Below are 15,799 nucleotides of genomic sequence, written 5' to 3'. Positions count from 1 at the left end.
TCCTTGGAATGTCGGAAATGGTGCTTAATAATTTTATTTATGACCAGCTTTGATGACATAAGAACTAGTTCTGAATTTCGAATTAAATTTTATCAAAATCGGACGACAATATTATATAGCTGCCATAGGAACGACCGGAAAACTGGTGGGAAAATAATATGAAACAAATTAAATCTTCAGTGTTTTTTTGACAAGAATTTTGGATTCAATTTACTAAAACCAAATAGTTATTAAAAAAACGATCAGAAAAATAATTAAATATTTATTTTTAAAACAATTTTGTTTTGTAGATTTTAATCGTGTTTTCTTCTACTCTGAGATATAGAATATGTTAGTCGATGATGTTCAGAATGACGACTATAAAATGTTGCTGAAAAATGTGGTGTCAGGTTTCGAATAACATGGAACCGGTGTACAGGTGGTTGAATTGTAAGAAGGGCTATACTTCTTCTTCCTGTTTTATATTACGGTTTACCTGATGTACCTTGAAATTATATCCACCAGAAAATATAAGGTAAAAGGGAAAAAATGTGTTACATAATAATAAAAAGTCATTGCAACGAAGACGTGAACGGTTGCTTAACCTTGGTAGACGTCTCGCCGTGTGGTCACTTCTTTGTCTGGTAGAATGTTTAATTCGCGATGTATTTTTTCGTTGCGAACGTACTACGGTGCCCCGGTGATTGTTGTCAAGATCTTCGACTGAAACCGCTGGACTATGCTATGCTATTGCTGGCATTCCCCCATAACTGGGAGCCGTACATCCATATACCGTACCAAGTTATATAGCAGGCTAAGGGGAGACCGAGCGTTAATAAGCCAACGAAGGCTGCTGGCTTTAAGCTTTAAATGTGTTTTTTTTGGTTTAAATGTGTCGGCACTATGTGCGTCTTCTGTCGAGGTGTACTCCTAGATATGTCACTTCGTTTGCTTGCGGGAGTACAGTGTTGTTTAACGTAAGCAGCGGACAGTTTTGCTAGTTCAGGGTGATCGTAACTTGCTTGCATTTTTGTTGGTTCACTTTAATTCTTGATCTTGACAGACTATCAAATGCTTGTGAGACATCTAAAAATAAGGCAGTACAGTTCTCTAGCTTTTCGTTCTGAATTTGTGATGTTATCCGTTTGACCTGCTCAATTGTTCCGTACTTTTCACAAATCCCAAATTGATGTGATAGGATTCCTTCCTGGAGTCTTGTGTGTTTATCCGAGCCAATACGCATTTTTCAAAGTTTAGATAAGCATGAAAGTAGGCTTATAGGGTTATTCGGCTTTTTTTATCATTGTTATAGCTGACTTTTTCCTTATCTTTGGATAGTGGCCAAGTTTTGCGATGGCGTTTGAAAGGATGGATATGGGAGCTCAATGATCATTTTTGAAGTTATGTGGTCACAGCCCGAAAATTTTTTCGGATTCAGTTGATTTTTGATGATGTTAACGATTTCGTTTGGGCGAAACTCAATTGGCTCATTTTGAGAGCCACAGATGGCGATCTGTGGAATTGCCACTCCCGACGTAAGCGTCGTTTTTCGAGGACGAGCTGTTCGATTTGTAGATTTGTCTTCTTTTGATTGCAGTGTGCATTTATATCTTGAGGTGTTGAAGCTCGAGCTCCAGTGAATTAACAAAGCTGGGTAGGTCGGATTTATCGCTAGGCTAAGGACTTAGCTCAATGTGTGAGCTAATATACTTCTTGTGCTTAACTCAACTGGTTTTTTGTGAAGTCAATTTTAGTGATTGTTACAATGTTCCTGGTTGTCGGAGTAGTCGCACAGTTTTTTGGGTCTGCTGGCAGGTATGTTATATATATTATTACAGAAGAAATATAGTCGAGCTTGATCTTGGCTTTGATAATTGAATTTTAGAGCTGCTTTCCTTTGGAGTTACGAAACGAGATCCCCAGTGTGTGTGCTTGGTATTGTAGTCTCCTGCTGCTGTGAAGTGGGCTCCTAATGAGTTGAAAAACTGCATAAGCTGAGCACGTAGAAATCCGTAGGAAAGTCATTATTTGGATTGTTGTGACACCAGCATTTGAATCAATAAATTTTGATTTCGCGTTATATCTTTCATAGTTGTTCGCACAAGCGACAAAAATTCAAAGTTGATTTTTGCCTACTCCGCCGATTGATGCTACTAAGCCGGTTCTTGGTATGCAGATTGCAGAATTGAACTTTTTGAGGCAGCAGTAGCCAATCCTGATTTTAAAGCGATTCTAAAATTATTTTCAGAGTTCATTTGAACTTTTTGTCGTAGTTATCCTTGCCAATAAGCTTAATAATTTTGATAACAATAACATTGGAACTTTTTTCTCGTATATAAATAGAGACTTTGCCTTCCTTTTCTCGACGTCAGTAGATTCGGCCGCCTCAACCTCATAGGCGTGTGCCAAGATTTTAAATCGGTTCATGGGCGTTTCTATTGCAGCTAGGCTAACATAGCCAAAGGTTATTTGACGTTGAGAGTTCAGGGGACCGGCATTTGGATGCCGGCAGAATATGTTCATAGTTTTTGTTCTCTTTTTTTCGGACAGCGCAGCGGCAGACGCAGAATAAACATAAAAAACATTTACCAGAATTCCGACCAATTCATAATCTCAAGAGCAGCACCTCCAGGCTGGCTTAGACGAAGCCGATCCCAATGTGCTCAAAATCCGCAAGTAATTTAAAGGTGCAAGTAATTTGAAGGTGGCAGAAGATGCTCGATCGCCAAATTCCACCGCTCGCTCCCAGAGAAGAAGATGTGAAAGAATTCGAGCCAGCTAACGATTAAGAAACACTGCCAATCGCACAACCTGGAAAGCCATCGACAAAAATCGAGAACCAGAGCGCGATAGGGACGCTGTAGCGCGCGCAATATTCAGGTCGCATTCCATGAAGCGACGACGAGAGCAGTCGCAAAACACGACTAATCATGTTATTTAGAGATCGATCGAGGGAAATCGAGGACCCAAAAGAGCGCGCGACGCTGCAGCGCACGCAACCCCCAGGTCGAATTCGTAAGAGCGACGACGACAGCAAGTGCAAAATACTGCTGACCATGTTACCTGGAGATTAGTCAAGGCAAATCAAGCGCGCACCAGACGCAGCTGCTGATAAGATCCAGGTTCACTTAAAAATAAAATTCCAATATTTCCATAGTTTCATGACGGAAACTATTCGACTCGCTCGGATCATTCAAGCTGAGCCATTCTTGGATAACACGAGCTATACAGAAAGCACAACACTTCTGTTGACAGTGATTAGCTCAATCAAATGGGAGCCGAAAAAGAGATACCTTTCATTGTAGATAAATTTGGACGAGAAGTTGTAAAAGAACTACATCGTCAACTATCTCGTTCTCAATCAAATGAAGAGCAAGAAGGAGATTTAAATCCCGGAGGTCATGAAACCTGGCTTTTATGCGTTTAGGCGACTTGGTTAATCATTTTTTATTGTTAAACTGGGCACAGACGGTATTGAACCCCTCATTGAGTTGCCTAAAAGCACCTGAGATATTTAGTAGGCTGTTTCGAGTCTGCTTCATAAAGCCGCTCACCTCAACCAACAATTCCTTGCAGGACCTACATGACCACATAAGACCAGAGCTAAGATCAATATAATCTTTTACTCTGCCGGTGATTCCTGCACATTTGACGCGCATCATCGAATCGCAGAGCTAGCAAAAAATAAGGGGGCCTTAAGTTGAAGACGAAAGTGTACAGTTTTTCTTAGAACAGACAAGGGCCATTAAAAGAAAACAAAAAGAAAAATTAAATGAAATAACATATTGAAAATACCTCAAAGTGAGCACGAGAGAAAAAATATTCTATCGACTGAGCGTGGCTTGTGCGACACTAACAACTTTCAGCACGAACACATACAATGTAAATCAAGCGAGACAGATAGAGAGTTACAGAAATAGCACCGAAAAAGTCTACCAGAAATTCAGCAGGTTCATAGAGAGCAGGTTACAGTTATAAAATAGAGCGAGGGAGATTGAGAGGGAGTAAAGGTGCAAGTTTAGAGAGCGTACGTTACACAAACAAAGCAAAGAGATTAAACAAATCTAATAGAAATGTTAAAATAACTATTAACACGTACCCGGTTACTGGGAGATCTATTTAAAATTACTAGCGCAATTGTTAGGCCAATCTTTGTAAATAAATACACACAGAACACTCGCACAAAATCACTGAAAAATACAAAAACTCGGAGCTAAATCGAAATAGAATCACCTTAATGATTTTGTTTTGTTAAATATAAAATTTCGAAGGACTGGAATTTTTCATGTTAGTAACATGTTCCTTCCTTTCGGAACGATGAATAAAACAGTTTTTCGGAAACTTGGATGCGGATGCCAAAAATTATAGAGGTATTTCTAAATTGTCGGCAATTTGAACGTATTATTACTTCTTATTTGCAACATTTATGTTCCTGGCTTATTCACCGTATCAGTATGGTTTTGTTAAGCGAAGATCGACCACCACAAACCTTTTTAAATTGACATCTATTGTAATAAATGGATTTAAGAAAAATACAGGCTGGCATTGTGTATATGACTACATACCCTTCCCCCATATAATTTAAACATTTTTGAACTTGTGCGCAATGTACATATACATACATATATAGAAATATTAATATTAATTATCACTTTTTCTTCGTTTCAGTTTTACTCGCCAGTTAGGGATTATACAAATTTTTTTGTATTGTATTTCAAATTGCTTCAGAATATTAAAAAACACCTACATTGCGTTAAACAACCATTTGATTGGATAACCTTTCTTTGTAAGAGGGTTTTTTCTAAGACTATTCAAGTTTAAGATAAGCTCTTACTCTAACCAATTGCAAATCTAGCATACACTTACATTATTCGCTGTGCAAATCTCTACAATTGAAAATTTCCAGCTTATTAGAAGACGTGGTAGATTTTCGCAATTCTTATAAAAATTCGAGGACAAATTATTATACCCGTTACTTGTATAGTAAAAGGGTATACTAGATTCGTCGGAAAGTATGTAACAGGTAGAAGGAATATATTCTTGTCGATCTAGCCATCTCCGTCTGTCTGTATGAACGCTGAAATCTCGGAAGCTGTAAAATCTAGAACAGAAGTTTGTTTCAGCGGGGTGCCAGCCCACAATCCTCGAAAATCTGTAGCGCCTACAGTTTTTAGGATAGAACAAAAATGTTAACTGAAATGTATTTGTCCATTTTCCACGCCCACTCTAACGCCTACAAACCGCCCAAAACTGTGGTGGTCACAGAAAATTTTGTTTGCTAAAATGTATCTGTCTCGTCAATACCTATCGATTGACCTAGAAAATGTTGCCACGCCCACCCTAACATCCACAAACGATGTAAACACTTAAATCTGTCTGCCAACCAAATATTATATACTGAAATATCCGGTAGGTGGCTCCTTGCACTATCGCTTTGCTGCTTATATATCTCAATTTCGATTTATCTTCCTTAAGCTAAGTAATGGGTATCTGGGAGGCACTTGTTTTTCTTTTAAGGGCTTTGACTACTTGTAGATCACGTCCTTGGAATGTCGGAAATGGTGCTTAATAATTTTATTTATGACCAGCTTTGATGACATAAGAACTTGTTCTGAATTTCGAATTAAATTTTATCAAAATCGGACGACTATATTATATAGCTGCCACAGGAACGACCGGAAAACTAGTGGGAAAATAATATGAAACAAATTAAATCTTCAGTGTTTTTTTGACAAGAATTTTGGATTCAATTTACTAAAACCAAATAGTTATTAAAAAAAACGATCAGAAAAATAATTAAATATTTATTTTTAAAACAATTTTGTTTTGTAGATTTTAATCGTGTTTCCTTCTACTCTGAGATATAGAATATGTTAGACGATGATGTTCAGAATGACGACTATAAAATGTTGCTGAAAAATGTGGTGTCAGGTTTCGAATAACATGGAACCGGTGTACAGGTGGTTGAATTGTAAGAAGGGCTATACTTCTTCTTCCTGTTTTATATTACGGGAATAACCAAACAAAGGTTGCCAGGAAGCTAGATAACAGGTAATAAGGCAGTTTTTACACAATCCTTAAATTAGGTAATCAACTCGGTTTACCTGATGTACCTTGAAATTGTCCCTAAAAGTTTTCCGCCATCCAAAAGGTTATATCCACCAAAAAATATAAGGTAAAAGGCTGCTGGCTTTAAGCTTTAAATGTGTTTTTTTTGGTTTAAATGTGTCGGCACTATGTGCGTCTTCTGTCGAGGTGTACTCCTAGATATGTCACTTCGTTTGCTTGCGGGAGTACAGTGTTGTTTAACGTAAGCAGCGGACAGTTTTGCTAGTTCAGGGTGATCGTAACTTGCTTGCATTTTTGTTGGTTCACTTTAATTCTTGATCTTGACAGACTATCAAATGCTTGTGAGACATCTAAAAATAAGGCAGTACAGTTCTCTAGCTTTTCGTTCTGAATTTGTGATGTTATCCGTTTGACCTGCTCAATTGTTCCGTACTTTTCACAAATCCCAAATTGATGTGATAGGATTCCTTCCTGGAGTCTTGTGTGTTTATCCGAGCCAATACGCATTTTTCAAAGTTTAGATAAGCATGAAAGTAGGCTTATAGGGTTATTGGGCTTGGAATTGCCACTCCCGACGTAAGCGTCGTTTTTCGAGGACGAGCTGTTCGATTTGTAGATTTGTCTTCTTTTGATTGCAGTGTGCATTTATATCTTGAGGTGTTGAAGCTCGAGCTCCAGTGAATTAACAAAGCTGGGTAGGTCGGTTTTATCGCTGAGCTAAGGACTTAGCTCAATGTGTGAGCTAATATACTTCTTGTGCTTAACTGAACTGGTTTTTTGTGAAGTCAATTTTAGTGATTGTTACAATGTTTCTGGTTGTCGGAGTAGTCGCACAGTTTTTTGGGTCTGCTGGCAGGTATGTTATATGTTGCCAGAAGAAATATAGTCGAGCTTGATCTTGGCTTTGATAATTGAATTTTAGAGCTGCTTTCCTTTGGAGTTACGAAACGAGATCCCCAGTGTGTGTGCTTGGTATTGTAGTCTCCTGCTGCTGTGAAGTGGGCTCCTAATGAGTTGAAAAACTGCATAAGCTAAGCACGTAGATATCCGTAGGAAAGTCATTATTTGGATTGTTGTGACACCAGCATTTGAATCAATAAATTTTGATTTCGCGTTATATCTTTCATAGTTGTTCGCACAAGCGACAAAAATTCAAAGTTGATTTTTGCCTACTCCGCCGATTGATGCTACTAAGCCGGTTCTTGGTATGCAGATTGCAGAATTGAACTTTTTGAGGCAGCAGTAGCCAATCCTGATTTTAAAGCGATTCTAAAATTATTTTCAGAGTTCATTTGAACTTTTTGTCGTAGTTATCCTTGCCAATAAGCTTAATAATTTTGATAACAATAACATTGGAACTTTTTTCTCGTATATAAATAGAGACTTTGGCTTCCTTTTCTAGACGTCAGTAGATTCGGCCGCCTCAAGCTCATAGGCGTGTGCCAAGATTTTAAATCGGTTCATGGGCGTTTCTATTGCAGCTAGGCTAACATAGCCAAGGGTTATTTGACGTTGAGAGTTCAGGGGACCGGCATTTGGATGCCGGCAGAATATGTTCAAAGTTTTTGTTCTCTTTTTTTCGGACAGCGCAGCGGCAGACGCAGAATAAACATAAAAAACATTTACCAGAATTCCGACCAATTCATAATCTCAAGAGCAGCACCTCCAGGCTGGCTTAGACGAAGCCGATCCCAATGTGCTCAAAATCCGCAAGTAATTTAAAGGTGCAAGTAATTTGAAGGTGGCAGAAGATGCTCGATCGCCAAATTCCACCGCTCGCTCTCAGAGAAGAAGATGTGAAAGAATTCGAGCCAGCTAACGATTAAGAAACACTGCCAATCGCACGACCTGGAAAGCCATCGACAAAAATCGAGAACCAGAGCGCGATAGGGACGCTGTAGCGCGCGCAATATTCAGGTCGCATTCCATGAAGCGACGACGAGAGCAGTCGCAAAACACGGCTAATCATGTTATTTAGAGATCGATCGAGGGAAATCGAGGACCAAAAAGAGCACGCGACGCTGCAGCGCACGCAACCCGCAGGTCGAATTCGTAAGAGCGACGACGACAGCAAGTGCAAAATACTCCTGACCATGTTACCTGGAGATTGGTCAAGGCAAATCAAGTGCACACGAGACGCCGCTGCTGATAAGATCACTAGGAACAACCTCATTGCTAGGACACAGGAGTAAATGACCAATACACAGCATCATAGGACCACAAGACTTTAGCGAAGACTTCGCGAACAACAAGTTCAGGAAATGGCTGACAAGCGACTTCTCACATATAGGTCGGATTCACAAAATCGACAGGCGGAATCTTCAATACAGCAAAACTTTTGGAGAATGGACGAGAGGATCAACGGTAAAGCCAGCGACGGACGGTCGAGGTACGGGGAAGGAACCATATCTATGTTACATTAAGGACGGACTAAGTTTTGTACGTGCTGTGAAAAAACGTGGTTTCCATCTGAGGTACCTAATACTGTAAGCGTGCTTCTGCGCACCTTTGATTCGACCCATTTAATCCAGGTTCACTTAAAAATAGTTTCATGACGGAAACTATTCGACTCGCTCGGATCATTCAAGCTGAGCCATTCTTGGATAACACGAGCTATACAGAAAGCACAACACTTCCGTTGACGGTGATTGGCTCAATCAAATGGGAGCCGAAAAAGAGATACCTTTCATTGTAGATAAATTTGGACGAGAAGTTGTAAAAGAACTACATCGTCAACTATCTCGTTCTCAATCAAATGAAGAGCAAGAAGGAGATTTAAATCCCGGAGGTCATGAAACCTGGCTTTTATGCGTTTAGGCGACTTGGTTAATCATTTTTTATTGTTAAACTGGGCACAGACGGTATTGAACCCCTCATTGAGTTGCCTAAAAGCACCTGAGATATTTAGTAGGCTGTTTCGAGTCTGCTTCATAAAGCCGCTCACCTCAACCAACAATTCCTTGCAGGACCTACATGACCACATAAGACCAGAGCTAAGATCAATATAATCTTTTACTCTGCCGGTGATTCCTGCACATTTGACGCGCATCATCGAATCGCAGAGCTAGCAAAAAATAAGGGGGCCTTAAGTTGAAGACGAAAGTGTACAGTTTTTCTTAGAACAGACAAGGGCCATTAAAAGAAAACAAAAAGAAAAATTAAATGAAATAACATATCGAAAATACCTCAAAGTGAGCACGAGAGAAAAAATATTCTATCGACTGAGCGTGGCTTGTGCGACACTAACAACTTTCAGCACGAACACATACAATGTAAATCAAGCGAGACAGATAGAGAGTTACAGAAATAGCACCGAAAAAGTCTACCAGAAATTCAGCAGGTTCATAGAGAGCAGGTTACAGTTATAAAATAGAGCGAGGGAGATTGAGAGGGAGTAAAGGTGCAAGTTTAGAGAGCGTACGTTACACAAACAAAGCAAAGAGATTAAACAAATCTAATAGAAATGTTAAAATAACTATTAACACGTACCCGGTTACTGGGAGATCTATTTAAAATTACTAGCGCAATTGTTAGGCCAATCTTTGTAAATAAATACACACAGAACACTCGCACAAAATCACTGAAAAAGACAAAAACTCGGAGCTAAATCGAAATAGAATCACCATAAGATTTTGTTTTGTTAAATATAAAATTTCGAAGGACATGCAACATGTTCCTTCCTTTCGGAACGATGAATAAAACAGTTTTTCGGAAACTTGGATGCGGATGCCAAAAATTATAGAGGTATTTCTAAATTGTCGGCAATTTGAACGTATTATTACTTCTTATTTACAACATTTATGTTCCTGGCTTATTCACCGTATCAGCATGGTTTTGTTAAGCAAAGATCGACCACCACCAACCTTCTTAAATTGACATCTATTGTAATAAATGGATTTAAGAAAACTACAGGCTGGCATTGTGTATATGGCTACATACCCTTCCCCCATATAATTTAAACATTTTTGAACTTGTGCGCAATGTACATATACATACATATATAGAAATATTAATATTAATTATCACTTTTTCTTCGTTTCAGTTTTACTCGCCAGTGAGGGATTATACAAAAACTAAGACTGCTGCACCAAATTTTGATGAATAAATTACGCTTATTGGGTTACTGTAATTAGAGTACAGAAAATGTAGTTTCAAATTGCTTCAGAATATTAAAAAACACCTACATTGCGTTAAACGACCATTTGATTGGATAACCTTTCTTTGTAAGAGGGTTTTTTTCTAAGACTATTTAAGTTTAAGATAAGCTCTTACTCTAACCAATTGCAAATCTAGCATACACTTACATTATTCGCTGTGCAAATCTCTACAATTGAAAATTTCCAGCTTATTAGAAGACGTGGTAGATTTTCGCAATTCTTATAAAAATTCGAGGACAAATTATTATACCCGTTACTTGTATAGTAAAAGGGTATACTAGATTCGTCGGAAAGTATGTAACAGGTAGAAGGAATATATTCTTGTCGATCTAGCCATCTCCGTCTGTCTGTATGAACGCTGAAATCTCGGAAGCTGTAAAATCTAGAACAGAAGTTTGTTTCAGCGGGGTGCCAGCCCACAATCCTCGAAAATCTGTAGCGCCTACAGTTTTTAGGATAGAACAAAAATGTTAACTGAAATGTATTTGTCCACTTTCCACGCCCACTCTAACGCCTACAAACCGCCCAAAACTGTGGTGGTCACAGAAAATTTTGTTTGCTAAAATGTATCTGTCTCGTCAATACCTATCGATTGACCTAGAAAATGTTGCCACGCCCACCCTAACATCCACAAACGATGTAAACACTTAAATCTGTCTGCCAACCAAATAATATATACTGAAATATCCGGTAGGTGGCGCCTTGCACTATCGCTTTGCTGCTTATATATCTCAATTTCGATTTATCTTCCTTAAGCTAAGTAATGGGTATCTGGGAGGCACTTGTTTTTCTTTTAAGGGCTTTGACTACTTGTAGATCACGTCCTTGGAATGTCGGAAATGGTGCTTAATAATTTTATTTATGACCAGCTTTGATGACATAAGAACTAGTTCTGAATTTCGAATTAAATTTTATCAAATCGGACGACTATATTATATAGCTGCCATAGGAACGACCGGAAAACTGGTGGGAAAATAATATGAAACAAATTAAATCTTCAGTGTTTTTTTGACAAGAATTTTGGATTAAATTTTCTAAAACCAAATAGTTATTAAAAAAACGATCAGAAAAATAATTAAATATTTATTTTTAAAACAATTTTGTTTTGTAGATTTTAATCGTGTTTTCTTCTACTCTGAGATATAGAATATGTTAGACGATGATGTTCAGAATGACGACTATAAAATGTTGCTGAAAAATGTGGTGTCAGGTTTCGAATAACATGGAACCGGTGTACAGGTGGTTGAATTGTAAGAAGGGCTATACTTCTTCTTCCTGTTTTATATTACGGGAATAACCAAACAAAGGTTGCCAGGAAGCTAGATAACAGGTAATAAGGCAGTTTTTACACAATCCTTAAATTAGGTAATCAACTCGGTTTACCTGATGTACCTTGAAATTGTCCCTAAAAGTTTTCCGCCATCCAAAAGGTTATATCCACCAAAAAATATAAGGTAAAAGGGAAAAAATGTGTTACAAAATAATAAAAAGTCATTGCAACGAAGACGTGAACGGTTGCTTAACCTTGGTAGACGTCTCGCCGTGTGGTCACTTCTTTGTCTGGTAGAATGTTTAATTCGCGATGTATTTTTTCGTTGCGAACGTACTACGGTGCCCCGGTGATTGTTGTCAAGATCTTCGACTGAAACCGCTGGACTATGCTATGCTATTGCTGGCATTCCCCCATAACTGGGAGCCGTACATCCATATACCGTACCAAGTTATATAGCAGGCTAAGGGGAGACCGAGCGTTAATAAGCCAACGAAGGCTGCTGGCTTTTAGCTTTAAATGTGTTTTTTTTGGTTTAAATGTGTCGGCACTATGTGCGTCTTCTGTCGAGGTGTACTCCTAGATATGTCACTTCGTTTGCTTGCGGGAGTACAGTGTTGTTTAACGTAAGCAGCGGACAGTTTTGCTAGTTCAGGCTGATCGTAACTTGCTTGCATTTTTGTTGGTTCACTTTAATTCTTGATCTTGACAGACTATCAAATGCTTGTGAGACATCTAAAAATAAGGCAGTACAGTTCTCTAGCTTTTCGTTCTGAATTTGTGATGTTATCCGTTTGACCTGCTCAATTGTTCCGTACTTTTCACAAATCCCAAATTGATGTGATAGGATTCCTTCCTGGAGTCTTGTGTGTTTATCCGAGCCAATACGCATTTTTCAAAGTTTAGATAAGCATGAAAGTAGGCTTATAGGGTTATTGGGCTTGGAATTGCCACTCCCGACGTAAGCGTCGTTTTTCGAGGACGAGCTGTTCGATTTGTAGATTTGTCTTCTTTTGATTGCAGTGTGCATTTATATCTTGAGGTGTTGAAGCTCGAGCTCCAGTGAATTAACAAAGCTGGGTAGGTCGGTTTTATCGCTGAGCTAAGGACTTAGCTCAATGTGTGAGCTAATATACTTCTTGTGCTTAACTCAACTGGTTTTTTGTGAAGTCAATTTTAGTGATTGTTACAATGTTTCTGGTTGTCGGAGTAGTCGCACAGTTTTTTGGGTCTGCTGGCAGGTATGTTATATGTTGCCAGAAGAAATATAGTCGAGCTTGATCTTGGCTTTGATAATTGAATTTTAGAGCTGCTTTCCTTTGGAGTTACGAAACGAGATCCCCAGTGTGTGTGCTTGGTATTGTAGTCTCCTGCTGCTGTGAAGTGGGCTCCTAATGAGTTGAAAAACTGCATAAGCAGCATATAATTTAAACATTTTTGAACTTGTGCGCAATGTACATATACATACATATATAGAAATATTAATATTAATTATCACTTTTTCTTCGTTTCAGTTTTACTCGCCAGTGAGGGATTATACAAAAACTAAGAGTGCTGCACCAAACTTTGATGAATAAATTACTCTTATTGGGTTACTGTAATTATAGTACAGAAAATGTGGTTTCAAATTGCTTCAGAATATTAAAAAACACCTACATTGCGTTAAACGACCATTTGATTGGATAACCTTTCTTTGTAAGAGGGTTTTTTTCTAAGACTATTTAAGTTTAAGATAAGCTCTTACTCTAACCAATTGCAAATCTAGCATACACTTACATTATTCGCTGTGCAAATCTCTACAATTGAAAATTTCCAGCTTATTAGAAAACGTGGTAGATTTTCGCAATTCTTATAAAAATTCGAGGACAAATTATTATACCCGTTACTTGTATAGTAAAAGGGTATACTAGATTCGTCGGAAAGTATGTAACAGGTAGAAGGAATATATTCTTGTCGATCTAGCCATCTCCGTCTGTCTGTATGAACGCTGAAATCTCGGAAGCTGTAAAATCTAGAACAGAAGTTTGTTTCAGCGGGGTGCCAGCCCACAATCCTCGAAAATCTGTAGCGCCTACAGTTTTTAGGATAGAACAAAAATGTTAACTGAAATGTATTTGTCCATTTTCCACGCCCACTCTAACGCCTACAAACCGCCCAAAACTGTGGTGGTCACAGAAAATTTTGTTTGCTAAAATGTATCTGTCTCGTCAATACCTATCGATTGACCTAGAAAATGTTGCCACGCCCACCCTAACATCCACAAACGATGTAAACACTTAAATCTGTCTGCCAACCAAATAATATATACTGAAATATCCGGTAGGTGGCGCCTTGCACTATCGCTTTGCTGCTTATATATCTCAATTTCGATTTATCTTCCTTAAGCTAAGTAATGGGTATCTGGGAGGCACTTGTTTTTCTTTTAAGGGCTTTGACTACTTGTAGATCACGTCCTTGGAATGTCGGAAATGGTGCTTAATAATTTTATTTATGACCAGCTTTGATGACATAAGAACTTGTTCTGAATTTCGAATTAAATTTTATCAAAATCGGACGACTATATTATATAGCTGCCACAGGAACGACCGGAAAACTGGTGGGAAAATAATATGAAACAAATTAAATCTTCAGTGTTTTTTTGACAAGAATTTTGGATTAAATTTTCTAAAACCAAATAGTTATTAAAAAAACGATCAGAAAAATAATTAAATATTTATTTTTAAAACAATTTTGTTTTGTAGATTTTAATCGTGTTTCCTTCTACTCTGAGATATAGAATATGTTAGACGATGATGTTCAGAATGACGACTATAAAATGTTGCTGAAAAATGTGGTGTCAGGTTTCGAATAACATGGAACCGGTGTACAGGTGGTTGAATTGTAAGAAGGGCTATACTTCTTCTTCCTGTTTTATATTACGGGAATAACCAAACAAAGGTTGCCAGGAAGCTAGATAACAGGTAATAAGGCAGTTTTTACACAATCCTTAAATTAGGTAATCAACTCGGTTTACCTGATGTACCTTGAAATTGTCCCTAAAAGTTTTCCGCCATCCAAAAGGTTATATCCACCAAAAAATATAAGGTAAAAGGCTGCTGGCTTTAAGCTTTAAATGTGTTTTTTTTGGTTTAAATGTGTCGGCACTATGTGCGTCTTCTGTCGAGGTGTACTCCTAGATATGTCACTTCGTTTGCTTGCGGGAGTACAGTGTTGTTTAACGTAAGCAGCGGACAGTTTTGCTAGTTCAGGGTGATCGTAACTTGCTTGCATTTTTGTTGGTTCACTTTAATTCTTGATCTTGACAGACTATCAAATGCTTGTGAGACATCTAAAAATAAGGCAGTACAGTTCTCTAGCTTTTCGTTCTGAATTTGTGATGTTATCCGTTTGACCTGCTCAATTGTTCCGTACTTTTCACAAATCCCAAATTGATGTGATAGGATTCCTTCCTGGAGTCTTGTGTGTTTATCCGAGCCAATACGCATTTTTCAAAGTTTAGATAAGCATGAAAGTAGGCTTATAGGGTTATTCGGCTTTTTTATCATTGTTATAGCTGACTTTTTCCTTATCTTTGGATAGTGGCCAAGTTTTGCGATGGCGTTTGAAAGGATGGATATGGGAGCTCAATGATCATTTTTGAAGTTATGTGGTCACAGCCCGACAATTTTTTCGGATTCAGTTGATTTTTGATGATGTTAACGATTTCGTTTGGGCGAAACTCAATTGGCTCATTTGGAGAGCCACAGATGGCGATCTGTGGAATTGCCACTCCCGACGTAAGCGTCGTTTTTCGAGGACGAGCTGTTCGATTTGTAGATTTGTCTTCTTTTGATTGCAGTGTGCATTTATATCTTGAGGTGTTGAAGCTCGAGCTCCAGTGAATTAACAAAGCTGGGTAGGTCGGATTTATCGCTGAGCTAAGGACTTAGCTCAATGTGTGAGCTAATATACTTCTTGTGCTTAACTCAACTGGTTTTTTGTGAAGTCAATTTTAGTGATTGTTACAATGTTTCTGGTTGTCGGAGTAGTCGCACAGTTTTTTGGGTCTGCTGGCAGGTATGTTATATATATTATTACAGAAGAAATATAGTCGAGCTTGATCTTGGCTTTGATAATTGAATTTTAGAGCTGCTTTCCTTTGGAGTTACGAAACGAGATCCCCAGTGTGTGTGCTTGGTATTGTAGTCTCCTGCTGCTGTGAAGTGGGCTCCTAATGAGTTGAAAAACTGCATAAGCTAAGCACGTAGATATCCGTAGGAAAGTCATTATTTGGATTGTTGTGACACCAGCATTTGAATCAATAAATTTTGATTTCGCGTTATAT

The 15,799-nt window shown here is 38.3% G+C and overlaps 1 protein-coding gene and 1 long non-coding RNA gene across 2 annotated transcripts in view; both read left to right on the top strand.

The window, feature by feature from the left end:
• LOC108025105 (cytochrome c oxidase subunit NDUFA4) overlaps positions 1 to 10,243 on the top strand; it is a 31,077-nt gene extending 20,834 nt beyond the window's left edge. The window contains exon 4 of the mRNA XM_050888860.1: positions 10,091 to 10,243. Coding sequence (XP_050744817.1) covers positions 10,091 to 10,153 — 63 coding nt within the window. The 3' untranslated portion in view covers positions 10,154 to 10,243. The remainder of the gene's footprint in view (positions 1 to 10,090) is intronic.
• A 2,895-nt stretch (positions 10,244 to 13,138) lies between these two features.
• Positions 13,139 to 15,799, top strand: part of LOC122818531 (uncharacterized) — a 40,772-nt gene continuing 38,111 nt past the window's right edge. Inside the window, exon 1 of the long non-coding RNA XR_007764612.1 lies at positions 13,139 to 13,170. This is a non-coding gene — a long non-coding RNA (uncharacterized LOC122818531). The remainder of the gene's footprint in view (positions 13,171 to 15,799) is intronic.

The sequence above is a fragment of the Drosophila biarmipes genome, chromosome 3R, assembly GCF_025231255.1.
Source record: "Drosophila biarmipes strain raj3 chromosome 3R, RU_DBia_V1.1, whole genome shotgun sequence".
Classification (NCBI taxonomy): Eukaryota; Metazoa; Arthropoda; class Insecta; order Diptera; family Drosophilidae; genus Drosophila; species Drosophila biarmipes.
This window is presented reverse-complemented; position numbering and strand designations above follow the sequence as displayed.